The 22,417-nt window shown below is 37.6% G+C and overlaps 1 protein-coding gene and 1 long non-coding RNA gene across 2 annotated transcripts in view; both read left to right on the forward strand.

The window, feature by feature from the left end:
- The window catches only part of LOC148655472 (histamine H3 receptor), a 32,865-nt gene extending 21,336 nt beyond the window's left edge, over nucleotides 1–11,529 (forward strand). The window contains exon 3 of the mRNA XM_088641985.1: nucleotides 7,949–11,529. Within this exon, the coding sequence (XP_088498111.1) occupies nucleotides 7,949–8,794 (846 nt within the window). The 3' untranslated portion in view covers nucleotides 8,795–11,529. The remainder of the gene's footprint in view (nucleotides 1–7,948) is intronic.
- A 3,614-nt stretch (nucleotides 11,530–15,143) lies between these two features.
- LOC148655473 (uncharacterized) overlaps nucleotides 15,144–22,417 on the forward strand; it is an 86,179-nt gene continuing 78,905 nt past the window's right edge. The window contains exon 1 of the long non-coding RNA XR_015940676.1: nucleotides 15,144–15,531. This is a non-coding gene — a long non-coding RNA (uncharacterized LOC148655473). The remainder of the gene's footprint in view (nucleotides 15,532–22,417) is intronic.

Below are 22,417 nucleotides of genomic sequence, written 5' to 3' on the forward strand. Positions count from 1 at the left end.
TTTACTTATTTTTTATACTTTTATGTGAAGTAATCCAAATTTAATTTTCATTATGTAAAATTTTGGATTAGTCTTTGAAAAAATAATTACATGCATTATACATTATTTACATGTCAAACCAATGGATGGGTTTAAATGTTTATGAATTGGTAAACAGTGGGCCAGAAATACACCATTTATTTGCAAGATATCAATATTAAAACAGAAACAAATTCACTTCTACAACTATGGCTATTGCTCTTTGTCAATGTCTGCCTCTTAAATCAAGCTTGTCAGTCTCCCACTTTTATTAAGAAATCTAAACTTCTCCACTTCTCTTGAACCAAACAGGTTAGTTTTATTTTCTTTTTCTTTTGTTTTAACATAATTACAAGGAGCTTATGTACGTAAATCTTTTTGACGAATGAAAAATGAATGAGTTTGCAGTACAGTAAGGTACAGTTTTCGTGAGTTTGGAGGACGTGTGTACAGGTCTTGTGGTGTTACACTAGATCTGTGATGTCATGAAACTGCGGTAATGCAGTGGGATAGAGGTGAAGCAGCACAGGGAATGCCATGCGTGTGAGACTGATACCCTAACGTCACCAAGGATGCCTGCTTCATGTGGGAGCTATTCAGGCTCAGACAAGGCGTACTCCTGCAAAAGCCACTCGTACAGGTAGTATAAGCAGTGGAATGTTTTCGTGACTTAACATTTTCATGACTTCTGTTAAGTTATGAAGGCACGTTTTCTAATACTGATTATGATAAGTCCTTGCTGAGATCACTGAACTGTAATTTAACTTATTAGTAATTATAGCCTTGCTTTCCCTCCAATGTGCCCTTTAAGTTAAAGATCTTTTCTTAATATTTTGAAAAAAGTAACTCTATCTGTTATTAAAAACTATATTTAAATGGAGTGTAAATGTATATTCATTTCTGAGGAATGCATGAATCAAAGTATTTTTGTCTTCATTTAAGAACAAACCTTACATTGTTTCAGTCATAACACACTGTGCATTTTACATCACTGAACACAAATTATCATAATTTACCTTTTTCTTTTACTCTTTAGAAGTTAGGACTTGTGGGCTTGTTTAAGATAACACCAGGGATTCTTTCTAAACAAAGAGTCTTTGATCTTCTAAGTCCTTCTCTTGTGACTAGAATATTGTGTATGATAATGATCGTTTCATCAAAGGCAACTCATCAGAATTTGTCAAATCATGTTTGCTTGAAAGCATTTTTTCAGGTATCTGTCCAAATAGACAAAGAACAATGACATCAAAGGTAGTTCGTTTCCTTTCTAAAGAGACTATTGTATGGACTCAAATATTCAGGGACAGATTTATTTTCTTAAAGGTTACATATATTTCAGTGCTAATAATCTATAAAAAATGTTCTGTCTGCCTGAGAGTTTGAGATTTTAGTTTGTTCAATATTGTTGTAATACCTCAGTTATATACTTCAAATATGATAAATCATATGCTAAATGTCAGTCATTGTTTCTCCTGACTTCGGAAAAGTTTGACTCTAGCAATTCAGATAAAATTCCTTTTCAGACTAGTATGAACTCTTATTTACAGTATACAGTATGTAAAATAATTTAAATCTTGAAAGAGAATAATTTTCTGCAAATAGATTACCATAAACTTTGAGCTCAGTGAAGTTTTCCCCCCTACAGACAGAACAAACGATGAAACCCACCTCTTTTGTTAGTGCTGTGTTTGTACCGGTTTGTGCCGTTGAAAGTACTGTTTGTGCTGTTTGTTCCCGAAATACAGCTCCTTCTTTTTCAGGTGATCACATGACCATGCAAGGTGACCTTGACCTCCAGTGACTCCGTCTGCCGAGTTCAAGCGCTTTGTTATCTATGCGAGAGTAACAGTTCTGCAATTGTGTTTCTCTGTTTGCCTGGGTGGGGGGGCAGCGGTTGGTTTTGCATTTTATACCAGCATCTTCTGTGTGTTTGTGTGAACAGGAAAATTAAATATCACTAATATCATACCCTAATCAGAAGAGTTGCAGATGTAGCCTTAAAAGGCGAACATTCTTACAGCATGTTCTTACAAAGAGGCTTTAACTAGCATGTCTCAATATTTCGTAGTGTGTCCTTTTTTAAAAATCTGAAAAAGTAATCGGTTTCTCATTGTGTCCTTTTAAATTAATTTTTAAATCAAGGGTCATTTAAAGATTCTACCCATCTTTCGGGACATTTAAAAAAGTTAGTTAGGATGCTAAAGTTAGGAGTAGCACTTCCTGTATCACAAGACCATTGTTTTTATATATTTCTTATGCAAAAAGTATCGTAAATGTGAAACAGAACCAGGATTTTTTAAAGGGGGCAATATGCACTAAGTTGACCCAGGTAGTCCATAGGTCAACTGTAAAACAACATTGGAAACTCTACTGTCTCACTGCAACATGCAGTTGCTTGCTAATGTTTGTCTTTTAAGACTACATCCACAGCTGATATTGGTAACATTTAATTTTCCTGTCCACACAAACTCACAGAAGATGCTAGTATTAAATGCAAAATACACCGCTGCCCCCCACCCGGGCAAACAGAGAAACACAATTGTAAAATTGTTACTCTTGCACCAGTAACAGAGCACTTGAACTCGGCAGACGGGGTCACTGGAGGTCAAGGTCAGCATGCATGTATCACGGATGCCGGGAAGGACGAACCGCGGAATGGCAGGAGAGTGAAAGACCCTAAGCGTAGTGGCGAGATGGGGGTTAGCCTGGGCTCAGCTGTTCAGGAAATGCCGTGTAGAAACTTATGCCATCATGTAGCAGACGTGGGGTGACCTGGTGCTAGGCGGGTTTCAGGACATCCGAACGTCAATGCTGAGCGAAGACAAATGAAAGACCCAGAAATATATAGCCCCAGAGAGAGAGAAACACCGGAAGGACAGCAAAGCACCGGCTGCATAGGGCGTGACAGCATGGTCATGTGATCACACAAAAATAAGGCACTTTATTTCGGGAATGAAAGCAGCACAAACACTACTTTCAATGGCACAAACTGGCACAAACGTAGCACTAACGAATGAGGTGGGTTTCATCGTTTATGCTGTCTGTAGGGGCACCAACTTCACAGATCTTAAACTTTGTAGCTCCATGCCAGAAAAATCGAAAGACAGATCTTTTTCAGAGATGAAGTAGCTGTGTTGCTGCTTTCAATGTACAGTACTTTTTCCACAGTGGATATTATCCTGTCCCTCTGTCAGCCTACACTGTAAAGTCATCCCACAAGTTCACCAGAGAGTAGCACTTAGACTGGAATTTCAGCTGTGAACATATACAATTCCACTTCTTTTTAAATTGTTTCCTCATTATAAAAGAGTAAATACTCTTACAAAACTCTACTGTAATATTTTTTATGACAATTGTAAACATCTTTCTTCAGTCACTACCCTTTGTGTGGTTTCATGAAGCTTCTACAACATGTCTTATGTAAAGTGTTAAAGGTGTCTTTACAGTATTCCGAAGTGTGAATTCTGTGAAAGGTGTGTTCCACTGTGTTGTTGGGTGGCGTAGAGGGCCCAACGCTTGTTTGTGCTGTACTAAGTGGGTGAAGAGCTGAGGAGGTTGCCTGAAACATCTGTTCTCATATGGTGTTAAACCACGTGCATTTCAGTATGGTGTTCTGGGTTTATATCAGGTTTTGCTATGAGAACACAAGTCTATTAAAACTCTACTGAATATACTGCACTGTGACAATACTGTGATACGCTGTGGTGAGCCTCCATATGATTAATAGTGGACTATCTCTGCACATATACTTTGTCAGCGGCTTTGTATTATAAATTAACCCCACACAAGGTGCCTGCAGTCTAGTGTGTGCCACCAGCTAAATCTCACAGCGTGCCCTGAAAAATACGAGAAGTGATGAAATATCTGACCACTTGTATATTTTCATAAGTACAACTCTAACACCACACTAATGTATTCCTGGCTCTCAGAAGGCTGGCAGACTGTTTTCTTTTCAGTAAAGCCCTGAAGTTCTATGTTAACAGCAATATTGGGACTTTGGATTCCTGCTTGGAAAATCCTGCTTTGATCATCTTCCCCCTCCACCTACTGGAGAATAAACACTGATGGTATAAATATATAATACTGATGATACACAGGCTTACCATGAATACTCAGACCATTCTAGAAATCATGCTTATTTGCTAAAACATCCACAGAACAATAATGTCCCAATGTTTACTCTTGCATAATGATTGGGCTTTTAGCAAAATGATTTGAATTAACTGAAAGACAAATGTGAGGAAAAGGATTCTTAGCTGTATTTAATACAGAAAAGTGCTTTATCATATACTATGAATTATTCTTGATGTCTTAAGTTATTTTATAATAATTATCATTAATTCATATTTTAAATAATTTATTTAACAAGGTAAGCCAATTGAGCACAAATCTTACTTTGCAGTGGTCACATGGGGAATACTTCACCCATCCTTTTTTTCACTGCTTCTTCCAATTCAGGGTCGAGGGAGAGCCGGTGATTGTCCCAGCAAGCAGTGGGCTCAAGGCAGGACACACACACAGGCACACACACACTCACAACAGGGCCAGTTTTCCCAGAAGCCAGTTAACCTACCAGTATGTTTTTGGACTGTGGGAGGAAAGCACCAGCCTCACTGTAATACAGTTCGTTACAGCGCAGTGATAACGGAGAGGACCAGAAAGTAAATGCAGTGGACGACTCTGCTCACACTGACAGTGCGACAGCTCGCCTACAGGGCTGGAGGTGAAAGAGGTTCACTCCCTTCCCCTCTCAACCAGCTCTCTCTCTCCTGCTCCTGCGGGGTGTCTCTTTCTCTCGCTTCTCATCCCTGTTGTTATCCTTGTACAGCACACAAGAACCGAATCTGTGAAAACTCAGGGGCCCACGGAGATTTATTGTGTTATTTAACGTTTCTTTAAAATTCTCGCATTACCCTCACATACAGGCATTACTCTTATAACAAGTCTACACATAGTGCACATCTAACGCTTTTTACTGATGGAAACTAAAGTGTAACCCGAGATGCACTGCTACATAGATCTGTAACTCTCGTAACTCTCTAACACAATAACTCTAAGCTGTGCACCTCATTCTTGTACATTTTAGTACACTTGGCTTCTACTGAAAACATACTGTTAATTACAATTTTCATTATTTCATTCTTATCACCTAGTTGACTGTTTCACACTGTAATTTTTCCATTATGTGTTGATTTTTTCATAATTCTTTGTTCATCCTTTTCATCTCAATGCTCATTAGTCTAAATAAAACTCGGTTTCCTTTCTTTTCTATATCTTTTACTGTTGCAGCATTATTTCCTACCACCACTCCTCCAGCTCCTCTGCTCCAAAAACCTTTGTAATTTATTTTTTTTAAAGGGCATGTATCTCTCATCTTTATTTGTGTATTTTAGACTGCAAGTCACAGAACGTGCTGTTAATAACTGATGTTCTTTGACACCATACCTTTTTCATTTAACTTTCGTTCCAAACTGATAAGGTCTTGCAGATCTTAACTCCTGTATGGCATCATACAATTTGCTCCTGCTTTTAGAACCTGCGTCAAACTACCGATCCTATCTTCAGGGGTTTTTATGATTTTATCCTTTACTTTGCCATTTTTCTGTAATAACTAATCTGTAATCTGCTTTTCAAAATTCTAGTTATTTTGGTAGATTTGTTAATATTTGTTTTAGTCTATCCTCAGATTCTTTGACCCTTTACTTACTGTTTTTATGTTATACTGTATTTCATGATCTATTTGTTATTAGCAGCTAGAAAATGTGAAAATTACGTTTGTCTTGAGTAACATCACCAAGACACGGGTTAACACCTTCCTCTTATTCCCTTTCATATTTGCCTATTTAAACCTTAGACAAGTCTTGTGTTGAATCTGATCTCAGTGGGTCTTTAGACAGACTCAACAGACAATAACTACATCAAGATTGCTGAGCAGTCCTAAGCACTCACTTTAACCATATATGGCAGTTACTTTTAGTGTACATTTTCACAGTGACCCTTTATTTTACCTGGTAACACGGCTACATGGGTACTGTTGCCTTGGCAACCTTGCCTCCTGCTTCCCATTATACCAGAGCTGTGCAAACGTAGATAATTTCTAAGAACATTTGTTAAATAAACAACTTAAAATACTGATACGCACAGCTACTGTATAACAAAAGGTAAAACTCAACTCACCATCTTTGTTTGCACAAAATATTAATCCCAGTCAAACACACATAAAACTCTATAGAAAAAGAAATATTTACAACTTGAGATGCATAGTCCTGAACTTCTTCCTCTTCTTTCCTGGCTCTTCAGAATGCTCTTTATTTACTAATGCTATAATCTTCACCATTGCTCTTTGTTAACTTTGTTTCTATGATTTCAAGTATATCATAACTGAGTACTTATGCAAATCCTTCTATTTCATGCATATTGTCACCAATACGTCTTACATTTAGGTACTGCATAAGCACTTAATTATATTTTCCTGAGAAATTTGTTTTTCCCCTTGAGTCTTCTTTTTTACTTTAGTCTCTATGTTTTTCTGTTGTAGTTTTTCTCTGAATTCTCCCCCTTCCATTTTGGTTTAAGTGTTATTTTGGGATTTCTCCTGTAGACCCTTGCCCCAAGACAGTGTTACCACTGTGGAGACCCCCCCCCCCCCCCACACACACACACACACACACACACACTCTTTCACCCTCTCTTCCCTATCTAAAACAAATGGAGACTGACGAGCGCCTTGTATAGTGCTAGTAAATGCTATGTTTCAAAACAACCTCAGTGAGTAGTAATTTCTGCATGGATTTTGCATGGATTAAGGGCAATAAAACTCTCTCTCATTAGAAACCTGCCTCCTTAGGTTTAGGTTTAGATCCATACTGGTTAATCCAAACTGCAGTTTTTCCTTCTTCTTCAGCCATTCTATTATAGATCTGTTGTAGATCAGCTTGTATGTTTAGGATCATTGACTTGCTGCTGTCGTGGCCCACTTCTGGCTGAGCAGCAGCTCATGAATGAACGGCCTGACACCCTCCTCCTGGAGTTCCTGACACAACGCCAGATTCATGGTTCCCTCAGTGATGGCAAGCAAAGCAGCCCCAAACCATGATACTCCCCACCTAGTTGATCTTGACAGGAAGACTGATCCTGGGTAGAGCCACCGTGGTCTCGAATAATTTATTTTTGTTAATTTTCTGTCTGACAGTGCATGGATAGAGCCCAAAATGTTTAAACATAGTCTGTAACCCTCTCTAAATAAAAAAAAGTAAGATCATATTGTACCTCTCTTCTGTTTATTTGCACAGTTTATTTTCAGGTGTGGTGTGTAGCTGTTTGCTTACAGTGAAACAGCTGCTTTTAAATAAATATATTTTATTTATCTCTAGGCTCTCCCTGTAGAGTTTCTCTGAAAACTGTTTTGGTCATGATGTGACATGTTCTCACTAACCTTTATGGTGAAGACCAAATTTAACAAAATTTAAAACCATTATATGGAACAAGGCTACCCAAACACAGTCCTTGTTTATCAAATTGTTTTAGTAGCTGATTCTAATTACCCCATTAATTGTAAACCATGTGTTGACTTTAGTATTTCACATTTATTCTTAATTATTCATTTTTTTCTACTTTATAGACCATTGAGTCTCAAAAAATGTACAAATCATTTTAGTTATTTAAGAAAAAAAATCATTTAAACAAGGGTGTCATGGTAAAACATTGTTATTCCTATAATTATATTGGCCATTCAAATAATTTTATCTCTGCACTGTATTGTGGGGCACAGATGCTGGTGACAATTTCTTTCTGAGAAATCAAGGGAAACAAAATTCATAAATCTTTGCTGATTCTATTTTCTGATTTTATCAAAATTATTTTCAAAATAGCACAGACAAAAGAAATGCTGATCTTTTTTTTTGGTTCATTTTTCTTTTTTAACTTTCAGGTTACTTACAGAGCCCAGCAAAACATGACCAAGCATGCCATTGGCAAGATGATTGCAGTGTGGGTACTGGCATTCCTTTTGTATGGCCCAGCCATCATCTTCTGGGAGTTTGTGGTGGGGAACAGCATAGTTCCCGATGACGAGTGCTTTGCAGAGTTCTATTACACCTGGTATTTTCTACTTTGTGCTTCAACTTTCGAGTTCTTTTCTCCATTTATCTCTGTGGCCTATTTCAACTTGAGCATCTACCTAAATATACAAAAACGGAACAGGAGCAGAATCAACCAGATGAAGGAAAGGAACAGTCATCTGCCTGCCAGGAGAGCTGAAGAGCAGTTGACTTCAGTGTTCTTTGTGAAAACCCGCAAAACGTCTTCAGGTGATCGAGCGGTCAGGACGGAGGTGATTGAAGATGATGCATCACCTTCCTCCAGCTGCCCAAGCAACGCTTCCCTTGTGTTAAAAAAGAAGGCGACAACCAGCAACCTGACATGCATGAATGTCAATCCCTCCTCATCTGAGAGGAGACTGGACAACAAAATCACTCAGCATTCCCGGCTCTCCAGAGATAAGAAAATTGCCAAGTCACTGGCTATCATCGTGTGCATTTTTGGGATCTGCTGGGCACCTTATACGCTGTTGATGATCATCAGAGCAGCCTGCAGTGGCAGCTGTGTTGAGCACCACTGGTATGAAATCACATTTTGGCTCCTGTGGTTAAATTCTGCTATTAACCCATTTTTGTATCCTCTCTGCCACAGCAGTTTTAGAAGAGCCTTTGCTAGGATACTGTGCCCAAAAAGAATGTCAATACAGCCTGAGACTGAGACTAATTCTTGCCAGTGATGGTAAACCATGTGGGATATCAAAGCAGTCTGGTAACGAAATGCTTGTCAAATATAGAAAATCTTTTTTCTATGGATGTTCCAAGTGAGACATGTAGCCGATTTGGACCTTTGACCAACAGCATTACATTTTGAGGAACTGAAGCAGAGAAAAAAATACTAGGTGAAAGGTTATTTATAGTTTTTTCACAGTTTGCATATTGCTTTGCAGTGTGTCTACTGTATATGTATTAAAATAATTGTACTGTATGTTGTCTGTATGTTTGGAAAAGAAATGCTTTATCTTTTATTTAAAGGTTTACATAGAAGAGCTGTTGACTTTTGTGGAATCACTTGAAACAATGGCAGTATTTGTTTCAGTTTTCTTATCTTTTTGACCACATTGTCTTTCAATGTACTGTATTTCAGATAAGAATGAAAGAAGAAAATACAGTGACTTTTATTATATTTGCATGCTTGATTGTGAAATGATGTAAATATATTTAATGTTTTTATGCATTGGTTTATTTTTTATTTGCATTTTATAAGAACAGGAAGCATGCGAGATAATAAGAATGTTTAATATGGATAACTTCATTTGCCGTGTTCTGTTTTTGTTTGTTTTTTAAATAACCACGTATGGTAAATAAATCTGTCTCTGTTCTCAAAGAAGAAAGGCAACAGAAACGCAACTCATCCTGAAGTTCACCAAGTTCACTAAGTTCACACCTTCCCCCTTCTCTCAATGACAGACATGTTTTCGTGTAATCTTCTCTATTCTCATGCAGGTTTTGACTTCACACCTTTCCCACCCCTCTCCACTTTGCACTTCCTGAGTGGCCTCTCCCCTCTCCCTCTTCCTCCACTTTTCCAACTTCTCCTGTGCTATATAATCTTTGCTGTCTGCCCTGTCTTTTTCACACCCAAAGAAGGTTCTCTCTTCTCTTTTCATCATGGAATAAACCTATTACTAGTTATTTTGCAGTGTACGTACAGTATGCTGATGCAGCTACCCACCTGAACCACTGCTAACTAAAGTGTACAACTTTAAATAAATCTGGGCCTGAAGGCAAAAGTGGCCTTCCTTATGATAAACTGGGTACAAAGGTGTACAGAATAATAATAACCATCACAGTAATTTAGGAAAATGTGAAACAGCTGAAGTACAGTTAAAGGGTCAAGAACGTGACCAATCAGCCTCATCCAGGTACAGTACATTGCAGGCAGTGTAACTGTACATGTTAAACATTGTGACTCCCAAGTAGTGCCAGAGAGACAGTATCTGTAGCCCATGAGTTTGGACAATTAACGAAAACATATCTGGAAAAACCCTGCTTTAGTTACCACAATTGCAGTGTTCAATATGAACAATTACGCTATGGTTAATTTCGTATTTCATCTTAAGTATACAAAGTATACAGGGAGCTTAGGTTGTGGGGTCACAGGGTTAGAGAAGATCTCATCTTGTTTGTTGCATTACATTTATGTTTATATTTGCTGAAGTTTATTTTTCATTTCCCCTGCACCTGGAGAAGACAATCTTAGACTTAAAGCTCTCAGTTCTTGGAGGCTTTAGAAACATCTTTTAGTTACCACCTGATGAAGACCAGGACAAAAAATCTGATATGACTTCTTATTCATTTAATCCTTTCATAGTTAAAGGTCTGAGGTGGAATGAAAGCCAAAAAAAAGAGCACCTGAGGACCAGAGTTGCCTAACCCTGACTTACACTTATTTAAAGAAACAGCTCTATCTGAGTAATGAACAAGACCAGTAGGCATTAACGCTCTTCAAGTGTCACATTGCTTTCTGGTTTTCATTAATAACTTAATTGAGCCACTTAGGTGAATAAGAAGCCTATTCAGTTGCTTTCCAGGTCTCAGTTAGGTGCTGATTGAAAAGTGCTTCAATGCAGGACCCCAGCACCCAAGGTGCTGTCTAGCCCTGATCTGGACGGTCGTACTCAACCCCAGTCTTGGAGAGCAGCAGTGCCTAGCTGTTAATGACCTAACTGATCTAATCATAAGCCTAACTGGAACCATGCAACTGTCTTCAAAGGTCTTTGGCTGTTCAGGAATTAAAGCATGGGTCTCAAACTCAGTCTCTCCTGGGCCTTGTGTTATTTTCTAAATTGGACATATAGAGGATTTTTATTAAGGTCCTTACAATTGATTGCACAATACGTTCACTTCATTTAAAGTACATTTTCCTACACATTACCTTGGATTATAATTATACAGCTTATTAAATAATTAGACCTTGAATGTAACTGGCAACATGGCTGGAACAACAATGAGTAGACTGAGTTCCCTGATTTTAAGAGACCCAGAAAACCTGCTGAACCTGCTGAACCTCTGTCAGGCTAGGGGTGGAGTTGTGCACTTATAGTATGATCTAATATGAGCCTGGTTAAGCAACAAAAGACACCATGGAGCCCTGATATAGGAAGCTCTATGCTGGATATAAATGCAAATACAATTAACTCTGTAATTATAATTAAACCAGGCGCCCATCATGGTGTTAGTGATTGAACAACAATCTCAGTCCTTTACTTGGTTAAAAATTACAGTGGGGTTATGGACAGCTACTGTAATGTGTATGTTTTTATTGTTAATGTATTTATTTTAACTCTAATTTGCTATGTAAGTATTGTGATGTGTCCATCTCATACCATGTAATATTACTCTGTAAAGCAAATTGAAAGCCTATCATGCAGAGGAAGTACATTAAATAAATCTGATGATAGAATAACTGTAATTTTTAAATCTTGCTAGTGGTTCTTTTCAATAGCAAGTGCAAGATCTACACTAACTTCAGATCAGTAAACCAGATCCACATTCGTCCAAAGGTAAGAAGGAAGTTGCCGAAGGTCTTCTTTTCACTGACTGCATGGAAGACAGATTTTATATCTTCATTCATGAAGATTTCAGTTTGTATCACAAGCTGAAAATAAGGCAATTCATAGCTATACACACGGAACAATGCCCATGAAAAATAGAAACGATTTTTAGATCAATAGTTTTGTGCAGGGAGATCCATTAATTCCATTTATGTCACCAATTTATTTTTCTAGTTAGGTTTAATTTCAAGGCCAATACATTCGTTTTAGTCTCTTTACTGCACGGATACTTAATAATTGAAAAGTCTACTTTCTGCAAACATTTAAATTGAGTATTTTCAGACTGAATAAAATTATCTCTTTTCATGAAAAACTCTGAGCTCTGAAATAATTCTCAGATGAATGTCAGGTGATGTTTTGAATCATCAACGTTAAAGTGCAAAAGAGTGTTAAAAAAATTAAAACCCACTCTGAGAGGTGTTTAATAAAACAAAATCCAATTTACATCTGAATTTTCACAGGCCGCTTACACATCGTACAAGTACCTGGAATTGCATATTTTATAGGAAGAAAATACTCTCAAGAAAAGATTAAAGATTATTTTTATTGAAGCATATTATAACTAAAAAAAAGAATAGCTTTTTTTTGGTCTACTGTCCCATGATATGGAATTGCAAACTACTGTATCTGTGAAATCTCTGAGAGCTGCAGAGTCAGGCTGTCCCTCTCCAGCGCAGGGGCAGGACACGGGAAGCTCACTGCTGTCAGGGACATCACAGCCATAGGTGTAGGTAGGTGGCTCCTTGCATGAGCAAGAGGTACCCTGGCCAGTTTCATCTCACTCATCTGTAAAATGAATATTTTTACTCTAAGGCAGTTTTCACCCATAAAGCATCTGCTTCATTTTGTCATCTCAAAATGAGTCGATACAGTGTTTGCTTCTTGCAGACATTGTGAAGCTTTTCCTAGTGACTATTTTAAGTCTGTAAGAGTTTTAACTCTGTAATTTAACAGTTTACATGTTGTAATTACAGAAATTTAACAATTTAAATTGATTCTTCATTTTTATTAACACAATCATGGATATCATCCTTCAGTGGAATACATATTGAGTATAGTGTATACTGTATATTGACATACTCTATATCATTTCTAGGAAATGACAGAGTTACTACTGTATAATTTATCTAGCATATGAAGGTTCTTTCAGGCGAGACAGTTGTTTGTGAAGATTTCTCTAGGTTTTCTTTGCAACTTATCTCTCTAGGAAGATTGCTCAGAATAACACCTCATCCCAATGTGAATTACTTTCACTATTAATGAGCTACTGCTCAAATAAAGGGAAGCTGTTTTGATATTACTTCCAATGTAATTCAAATAGCTTCAAAGACAACATTTTAAGATCTTACACATATTTTAAAGAAATCATAACTATCTGGCACTATGGATTAAAGTATGATAGGGTAAGAAAATATCAATGGTCGGAATTGTCAAAGAACTAAACATCATCTAACATTCAAATCAGCTGTCTTTCCCTAGCAATCAGTTAACTAAACAAAAGAAAGTAGACTGCTTAAATTAAATCTGATTTGCAAATCACAACATTTAGCCTTGAATTAAATAGTTTTAGTCGGTTGAGAAACGTTGCTGCACTTTGATTTTTGTTTTTAATGTTCATAATGTAGTTAAGCAGTTCAAAAGGAAAGCTTATCTGCGGTGATCCAAAACATACTGACATTTAAAAGCCCCATGGAGAGAAGAAATTTTCTTAATTAGTATATTAGAAACAGCCTGAACGTTAACAACAGAGCTTCGTTTCTACTGTTCAAAATTATTGGAATATTATTATTTCTCTTTTCAAAGTATTAGAACATTTTCAACTTGACTGTTTTTTATAAATCTCTGTTTACTGTATAATAATAATGGGAAGCTGGAGTTTGTATAAAAAAGAATAATTTCTCAACCAGTTCCATTTGAACCATACAGGAGTGATGGTTCATTACTCTGTATAAATAATCAATCCCTTCTCTGTGCTGAAAAAATACAACAGATATAAATATTAAAAGTTTTAAATATGGAAAAACAATTAACTACATTTCTTTGCATGCAGGTGACAATCGACATTCTGTGATAGATCTTTCTACTTCATTAAAAGCTCTCCGTTGTCTTATACAGAACTTTATTTAATTATGAAAACAAATTATTATCCTGAAGAAAATTTGGTATAAGAATAAAACAATAGCAGAATACAAAACTGCTTCAACTGCAATATACTGTACACACACACACCCATAGAATGTACACCAAGCATATGCAATATTATGCTAACATGCAGCAAAGCAATATTACTCAAACACAATAATTTAATGGCTCAACAGACGAATTTAAGTTTGATAAAATTCTATTGGGAAACAAATTACGGGGATCAGTCCAAGTCGTTGTCTAACAGGAACGTTTTAAACACAGACAAAGAAAGGAAATACACTGGGGAAATCTGAAGGCCATAATAAAAAAACTAGGAGATTCTTTGAGACCACAAAAGAAACAGTCTTGACACTCTGAGACACAGAAACTTTTTTTTCTCTCTCTGGGGCCTGGATGGCGCACAGTGCACAGCTTGATAATTGGACGGACGCACAGCTTGGTAATTGTATTCCAAAACTGAGATGGTTGGTTCAAAAGTTGTAACCAAACGTTATTGAATCACACTCACTTGTTTCATATTCATAGTTTTTGGTTTGGGGAATGTCAACAACCGATAAGTTCAGATATATATAGTAGAAATGCTCAGATGACACCCCAGGTAGGGTTAGGGTTAGCATTCACACACTACTTAGACACTTTTAAGCTCAGGGCTGGATTTTGGGGCCCAAGTCAGGTTTAGAATGAGTGGTTTCTTGAGACTATCTGAACATTTTTTTTCCCGAAACTCAGTGGGGCCTGGATGTCATGGTGCACCATGCGGCAGTTGAACTGAGTCAGTCGGATCATACGAGTACCCAAACATTATTGAAACTCATTCAAATGCAAGTGCTTCTATCCATGGTCTTGATTGTTTCCCACTAATTCCTTTAGGTTTGGGGAACATGTCAAAATCCTATGCCCAGAGAACTTCAGATAGAGTTCGCAGAAATGCTCAGTGGACACCCCAGGTTGGGTAAGAATCAGCATTTACACACTACTTAGACAATTCTTAATCTCTGGGTTGGATTTTGGGGCCCAAGTCAGGTTTAGAATGAGTGGTTTCTTGATCCTAGCTGACATTGTTTTTTTCAGAAACTCTCTGGGGCCTGGGTGGCACATTGCACCATGTGCTAGTTGAATCCCGAAACTGAGCCCATGGGATCAAAATTTATCACCAAGCATTATTGAATCTCATTTAATTACAAGAGATTTGTTCAGAGGTCTTGATTGTTTCCCCCTCCTATCTTTAGGTTTAGTGAACATGTTAAAATCCCATGCACAGGGAGGCTAAGATACCTATCGCGAGACCACAGGGAGGGTTAGGGTTACCATTCATGCACTACAGGTTAAGGACCAGTGGTTTTTTGCTCCTATCTGAATGTTTTTGAAACAAATTCTCTCTCTCACTCCTGCCCTCCTCCCCCGCACAGGCTCCGAATCAGCCCCACTGGTATTTGACAGGCAAACTGAGAGGAAAAAGAATCACGTGACTCTGTCAGACCAGCCACCGAACCATCTTAGCCTCAAGTAGCTGCCAGATCAAGTGAGACTACTGTATATAAACCAGAAGTCTGCCCGAGATGCCCTCTGCAACACAAGATGTTTTGTATGAGCTCCCTGATTAATGAAACAATACAGTTGGACTTTTGTTGACACCGCTGATATCAATAGATACTCAGCATAGCATCTACAGTACAACCTTGAGTGTGCAGACTTCCAATTCTCCACTCATATACGTAAGTATCAATCTTCAACTGTACCAGAGTTTTGAGACTCCTTGCATGTTCACTGAAAAGTGAAATTGAATTGTTTCCTTTTCCTGTGTTATAGAACAATTTTGGCATGGAGCCAGCTGACAATTTTGTTTGGACAAGGTTGAAAACAGATACAGCATTCCACAACTCATCTTATTATAACATGTGCTTGACCAGCATCCACACATTCAATGTTCAGATTGTAACAGTTGAGAATTTAGTAATTATTCCAAAGCAGTGTGTTTAATAAAGATTAATGACAGGAATTAAATCTTTAAAAAAATTAATAAAATATGATCTGTTATATAAGAGTTATAGTCTATGCATGTTTATCCTGTTGTCCTATCTATATTATTATAATTATATATTAACCTTTTATTGGTTTATTTTGCACTTTTGTTATTGTATTAATAGAAATTGTACAATGTGCATACTGTACATGACAATGTATTTCTATTTGTTATGATTGATTAGTAAACAATTTCTAATTGTTACAGTAAATAAAAACCTTCATTATTACACCCATATTAAGGATCTACTTGAGGATCACTTGAATGCTTCTTTATAGCATTTACACCACACCTAATGTATTGTTTGCAATAATTGCCTATAAATATATCCTTTTGTCACCAGGTTATTTAAAAAAATAGTTTGACAGCAATAGCTCATCTTGTGAACAACTTCTTATTCAATTTGATTCCATTCATTAATGAATTTGCATTTTCTAAGTGCGCTTAGAAAGAATCCCTAAACACTTTGCATATACAGTAGGAGGGGCCCACTTCATCGACGACTAATGTGCATCATCCACCTGGGTGATATGTGGCAATTATGTGTTAACAGCCCCAGAACACAAAAGGTCAGGTACCTGTAGAGAATTCAGAAATTACTTTACCTATAGAATTAAGCGGAAAGCTTAGGCAGGTGAGATTGTTCAAGCTATATTGATGTTTAACCAGGACATGTTAAAGCCCATAGTGGAAAAGGATCTTCATTAACCAACTAGTCAAGATCTTGGACTAACATCTCTCCAAAGGACAGTACCTTCTTCAGCACAGTGTCCCTAGTCTCTGTACTAAGGCATTGATTTACAATTGCTGGTCCAAAGGGAAGACTGATTATTAGTCCATCAACACCACTTACAGCAGCAATTAGGTCTCCCATTCCAGTACATGCCGGGCCCAGACTTGTTTAGCTTCTGAAATCTCATGAGGTCAGGCTCATCCTGTATATTGCCTGACATTACATAAATCTGAACACATTTAGCATTTAAAATATACCATTTTCATTTTAGTGCCAATTTCACTTTTATATAGTTTTTATTTACACAATGGCACCAGATCAAATATCATTACCTTTAGAGAGACCCTGGAGTTTTTGTTCCAATAAGCTCTAGTAATTCTTGTAATATGGTGATTCATTTCCTCAGATGTTGAGGAATTCAAGAACCATGGTTAATATAATATAAATCCAATCTTGTGCAATCACAGGTGAGGATTTCTATATAATTTCCTTTGCAATAACAGTGTTTCTCTTTTTCAATAGTAGTTGCTCCAAATAGGATTGCAATATCATATCATATCTAGAAAGAAGATAACAGAAACAATGTTGCTAGGTTACCCATAACTTGAAAGTATTGTAATATCAATGCATTACAAACAGTACAAATTTTGCACAAATCATTTTTAAAGATTAAACAGAAGAAAAAATATATTTGACTGAGAAAGTAGGTGGACTACAGTTGTAGTGACAGCATAGCTTCTTTGGAAGAATAATATAAACAACAGAGCTGAATCCTGACTCTTTGGCATAATTATTTGCTTTCATAATAATAATAATAATAATAATAATAATAATAATAATAATAATAATAATAATAATAATAATTATTATTTCAGACATTTGCCCTAGCCAGCAGCTATATCACCCTGCAGTTCTCAACTAGGAAAGGCCCCTGACGCAAAGTAGGGTTGAGCCTGGTCAGTACCTGGATGGGAGACCTCCTGGAAAGCTGCTGGAAGTGGTGTTAGTGGGACCAGCAGAGGGTGCTCACCCTGTGGTATGTGTGGGTCCTAATGCCCCAGTATAGTGGCATTAAAACTATACTGTTGTTGGCGCCATCTTTCGTATGAGACATTAAACCGAGGTCCTGACTGTCGGTGGTCATTAAAGATCCTCGGGCATTTCTCAATAAGAGTAGGGAATTATCCTGGTGTCTTGGCCAAATTTCCCACCTCGGCCTTTACCATGGCCTCCAAACTGTCCCCATGTATGACTGGCTTGCACTGGCCCTGTGATGGACTGGTGCCCTGTCCAGGGTGTACCCTGCCTTGCCCTTGTTGCTTGTCGGGTAGGCTCCAGCTTCCCGCCACACCGTATGGTATAAAGCGGTTTGGCAAATGACATGACATGATATTTCCTCCAATTCCTCTGACATTTCATAAGGATAAAAATGATCCTACAAGAGTTTATTTTAAAAGATTTAGAATGCAGCTCACATTTTCATTTCTTTTTGGATTATCCAAACAGGAAAATACATTCATTTTCAAGTTATATATAGATTAGTTATAAATATATATTTCAAACTAGTCCATAAATATAGTGATGGAAAAAAACGCAACATTTTCTGGAATGAGAATACTATAGTTATAGTATATGTACTTTCACAAAAAGTTGTCAATTTGTTTTAAGCCCTCTGACCAGCAATACAGCTTGTGCAGTGAGGCATTGCAGCTTGCCCATCACATGAAAGCTCGTTAGGTGCACTTTTACCCAACAAGGTCCAGGTGGAACAATGCCTGATCAGGTTACCTTTAAAAAGGCCTTAATTCAAAGCTTAGGTCACTGCAAGAAGAAGGCCACACTTTTCTGTGCATTCCTTAATGCCTTGAATGTCACCAGAAGCAAGGGAGAGGGACATTGGCATACTGCAGGCAGGCTTGACATTTGCTAGACACAATGCCTGCATCAGTGACAGGACAGTGAGACGCCATGCTGCTGGCCTTAGAGCAAGGTGACCTGTCAGAGGCCCTCTGCTCACACCTCCTAGACGTCACACCCGACTGGGTTGGGTCAGACAGAGGCTGTGATGGACTTGACAGCAGTGGCATCAGGTCCTCTTCCTGGATGAGTTACTCTTCAGCCTGTTCCACCCAGACAGGAGGGCCAGAGTGTGGAGGAGGGGGTGTTGTGTTTTTTTTTCCATCAGTATATTTATAACAACTCTACTATATATTGTTTACATTAGACAAAACATGTAATTATATTTAATTTACATAATAATTGTCTGTTTTTCTTTTACTTTTTGTTTTGCCTGTGTGATACACACTTAAAAAATTCAGCTTTTAAAATATATTATGTTATGTCTCCATTCATCTCTTCAAACTTTCTCCAGTAAAGTGACCGCTGTTATGGTTATCTGCCAGCAGGTAGCGAACTCAGTGCTGCTTTTCACCCAGGGGCTTAAGTATCAATTAGGAAAAAGACATGATGGTACAGTAAATGCTTTGGGCAGCACAGTGACACAGTGCTTCGCATTGCCACCTTGCAGCACTGGGGCCCTGACTTCAGTTCCAGACATGGTCTCCTTGTGTTCGGGTGGGTTTCCTCTGGGTGCTCAGGATTCCTTCCACTGTCTAAAGACATGCTGGTAGGTGAATTGACTTCTGTGTGAATTGTACCTGGGGAGAATGTACTGTACTGTATGTGCATGTCTGTGTCTGTGTTTGTGATGGACTGGAGTCCTGTCCAGGGTGTCTCTTACACTACACAATTCTTTACTGGATACAGCTAAAAGAGCATAATAAAGATAAAGTTAAAAAATGGACGGACCCCCAAATCATTTAGGAAAAAGACATAAAAATTCTATTGTGGTGAAGTATATCAGTGTAAGTAAAGAAATTCTTTGCACATTTACAGAAACCTAAATAAGTTGCAGTTCTTTTCACAGCATTTGTACATGAAAATCTTTGTCTTTCTATTTATTAATCCATAGTGATTATTTTGTAATGCAACTTTGTAGGACCTCTAGGACTGTGTTATAGACAAAAGTCTCAAAGAAAGCAGAAAACAGTTAAATTAAAACAGCCCTGTAGCCTGAGCACCAATACCTTGCTTAACTGTTCTCACAGCTTAATTTAGATGTGTCCCCTCCTGATTTGAAACTCAGTTGCCATAGCAATGTTTTAAAAAACAAAGAAATAAGTGTTCAAGGGCAGTATCTACAGAGTTCAAGCATTTAATAAAAAAACTCCTTGACCAGTTGTGGGTGTACAATGACTATTTATTGTCCAAAGAAATAAAATTATACAATACATGAATCAAAGCAGAAATTTTGAGAATTATTCGTGAAAATCTATTTAATCCCTTCCTCAATTTAAAATTACTTGCCCTTCCCTCTTCATATTATTATTCATATACAGAACTTGTACCATTCAAGTTTTTTTTAAATTACTGTACATTAAATTAACAATCTGACAAATTCCTTTGTGTTTCTTCCCCTTTTTCTAGTTTTAACGTTATTGCCCGTTCTTTACATCCACTTCGCAATACATACTTCATGAGCTTACAGTATGTGTAAGGTGGGCAGGAAATGGAAAAAGGAGGTTTAACTTAAATATGAACGCTAAATGGAAGAAAGGAAGAGACAAGCTCCCACTGAGGAAACAGTACTTTTTGACACAGCCTTGGTAAGCAGCACAATATCCACAGGGTATGACTGAGGGTGTCTGGGAGGAAGCAATGTGTGGGCACTGCTGGGAGGTGACCGGATTCAACAGTTTCACTGTCTCCAGCTTACAAGACATCTGTGGGACAGGCTACTCATACAGAGCGGAACAGTCCCATGGCTATAAAGTACTGTCATAGATGGTCCCTGGGTAATGCAACACTCCTTGAAAGTATTTTGACACCATCCTTTTCTGGCAGTTCTAAGTCCAAATGAGCATGTCGCAGGGCTGAGCTACGGAGAGGCTGAAATACAGTATTAGCCAATCTGCTGCTAGGATCTGTCAATAGGATCACTGGGTGGTAATTAAGTAATTAATTAGATAATTGATGGTGGTTGGTTTCCACATTCTCACATGGTTAGTGGAATATTTAGGTTTGACAGTGTTTGGTGAAAGTTTTGGTAGTAGTTTAGGGAGCCTTCCTGCCTTTCTTGTCCCAAGAAAGGCAAACTTCCTTTCTTTCAGATGTAACACCATGCACAGTATACATCACTTTTAACACAACATGAACTCATTAAGAAATAATAAACATGCATGTATTATCAAAGAATAAATAAATATGTAATCAATAGTAAAATCTACAATCACCCAAATTAAACAGGGAGATAGCTGTGGGAATAAAGTATAATTTTGCTGTATTGCCCTTGGATCTGGGTCTAAATCAAAGTCCAGATGGAAGGAGCTCAGATTCACTGTGCAAAGGTTGGTCATGACAGCCAGTGATTATATTGGCCTTCTGCACTATTTGTTTTACATAGATGTCTGAAAGCTGTAGGTGTCGTGCACCAAGGGTTTTGCTGGCTATTTTCATGGTCCTCAGTCTGTTTTTACTGCATGTATGAAGGTTCTCAAACCAGGCTACAGCAGTGAATGTCAGAAGAGATTCAATAAACTTTTTGTAGAATAAAGTCTTTAGAGTCTTTAGAGTGTTCTTGTCACAAAACAAGATATCTGCCACAAAACTTCCTGCGCTATATAGTTATCACCATCACGTGCTTAGATTCATGGAGCCCCTTGTTTAAGGGTGGAGTCTTTCACATAATATTATTTAATTAAAAGATGGATAAATTAATATTTTTTCAGTGTGCAAGGGACGTGTGCTCACCTTATCTGCTTTTGAATCTAACTGCAGCCCTTAGACAGGCCTGTACTGGCTGCTCTGACTGCCCATGAAGTCCCAATGGTTAGATTTAGTGAGTGACTGTGATTTGGTGCACAATTCCTACATCATTGTCAGTGGGGGAGTTCATGTATGCAAGGGTACAGCTTTTCAGTTGGGCTGCTGTCATGACTCTGGTCATTCTGTTTGTGAATCATAATTTCTTTGGTTTATTTTCTTTCCACTCAATAAAAGGGTGTGATTATTTTTAACAACCTTTGACTCGTTTGTATCAGAAAATCTGACTCCACTAGGGGCATTTGCCTTGTGAGACTGTCCTTCTTTGAGGAACAGCTTTGTCACACTCACCCTTTCTTTGTTGAACATTGTTACCACAAAGTTTTTTTTTTCCTGTGGTTTGGATCGTTTTTGATAATTTGTGGTGAAATACAATTGATCCATTCTTAGTTGTATTCTTAGTTAGTTACAACACTAAGTTGTTGATTAATTATTTTTGTCTCTTTTGATGTTCTTTTTTACTTCTTTATCTGTTTAGAAGTATTCCTGTTGTGCTTTTGCTTTCACTGCTCTGGTGCAAATGCTGTTGAGACTCTGTTTAGCTTGCTTTCTAGGATTTTTATTCACCTTATTTTGATTTGATTCTGGAGTGATTCACCTGAGATGGGAGGGATAATGACAAACAAAGCAATTTTATGTGGTTCTTCCAAATCAGTGTCATTACTGATGTTAGGTATATATGTATCATGCAAACACCTCTTTTTCACTTTTTGTCTCACATCTATCTTCCATCCCAAATCCACTCCTTGGTTAACAGCACACTCAGACATGGGACCTCAATTAATCTGATTCCTTGATGTCATTATTCCTCATGAAATACAGTACTGGGCAGAATTTAACTGTGAAGAGCTAGGCAGCAACATAATTTGAAAACCAAAAAACCTCTGACAAACAACAAGCACATACATTACAGTATGGTGAGTGCACAACCAGTTCAGACAAAATGGCCACTCTGTCTGGACCA

Source organism: Lepisosteus platostomus, chromosome 8 (genome assembly GCF_059453375.1).
Source record: "Lepisosteus platostomus isolate fLepPlt1 chromosome 8, fLepPlt1.hap1, whole genome shotgun sequence".
NCBI lineage: Eukaryota > Metazoa > Chordata > Actinopteri > Semionotiformes > Lepisosteidae > Lepisosteus > Lepisosteus platostomus.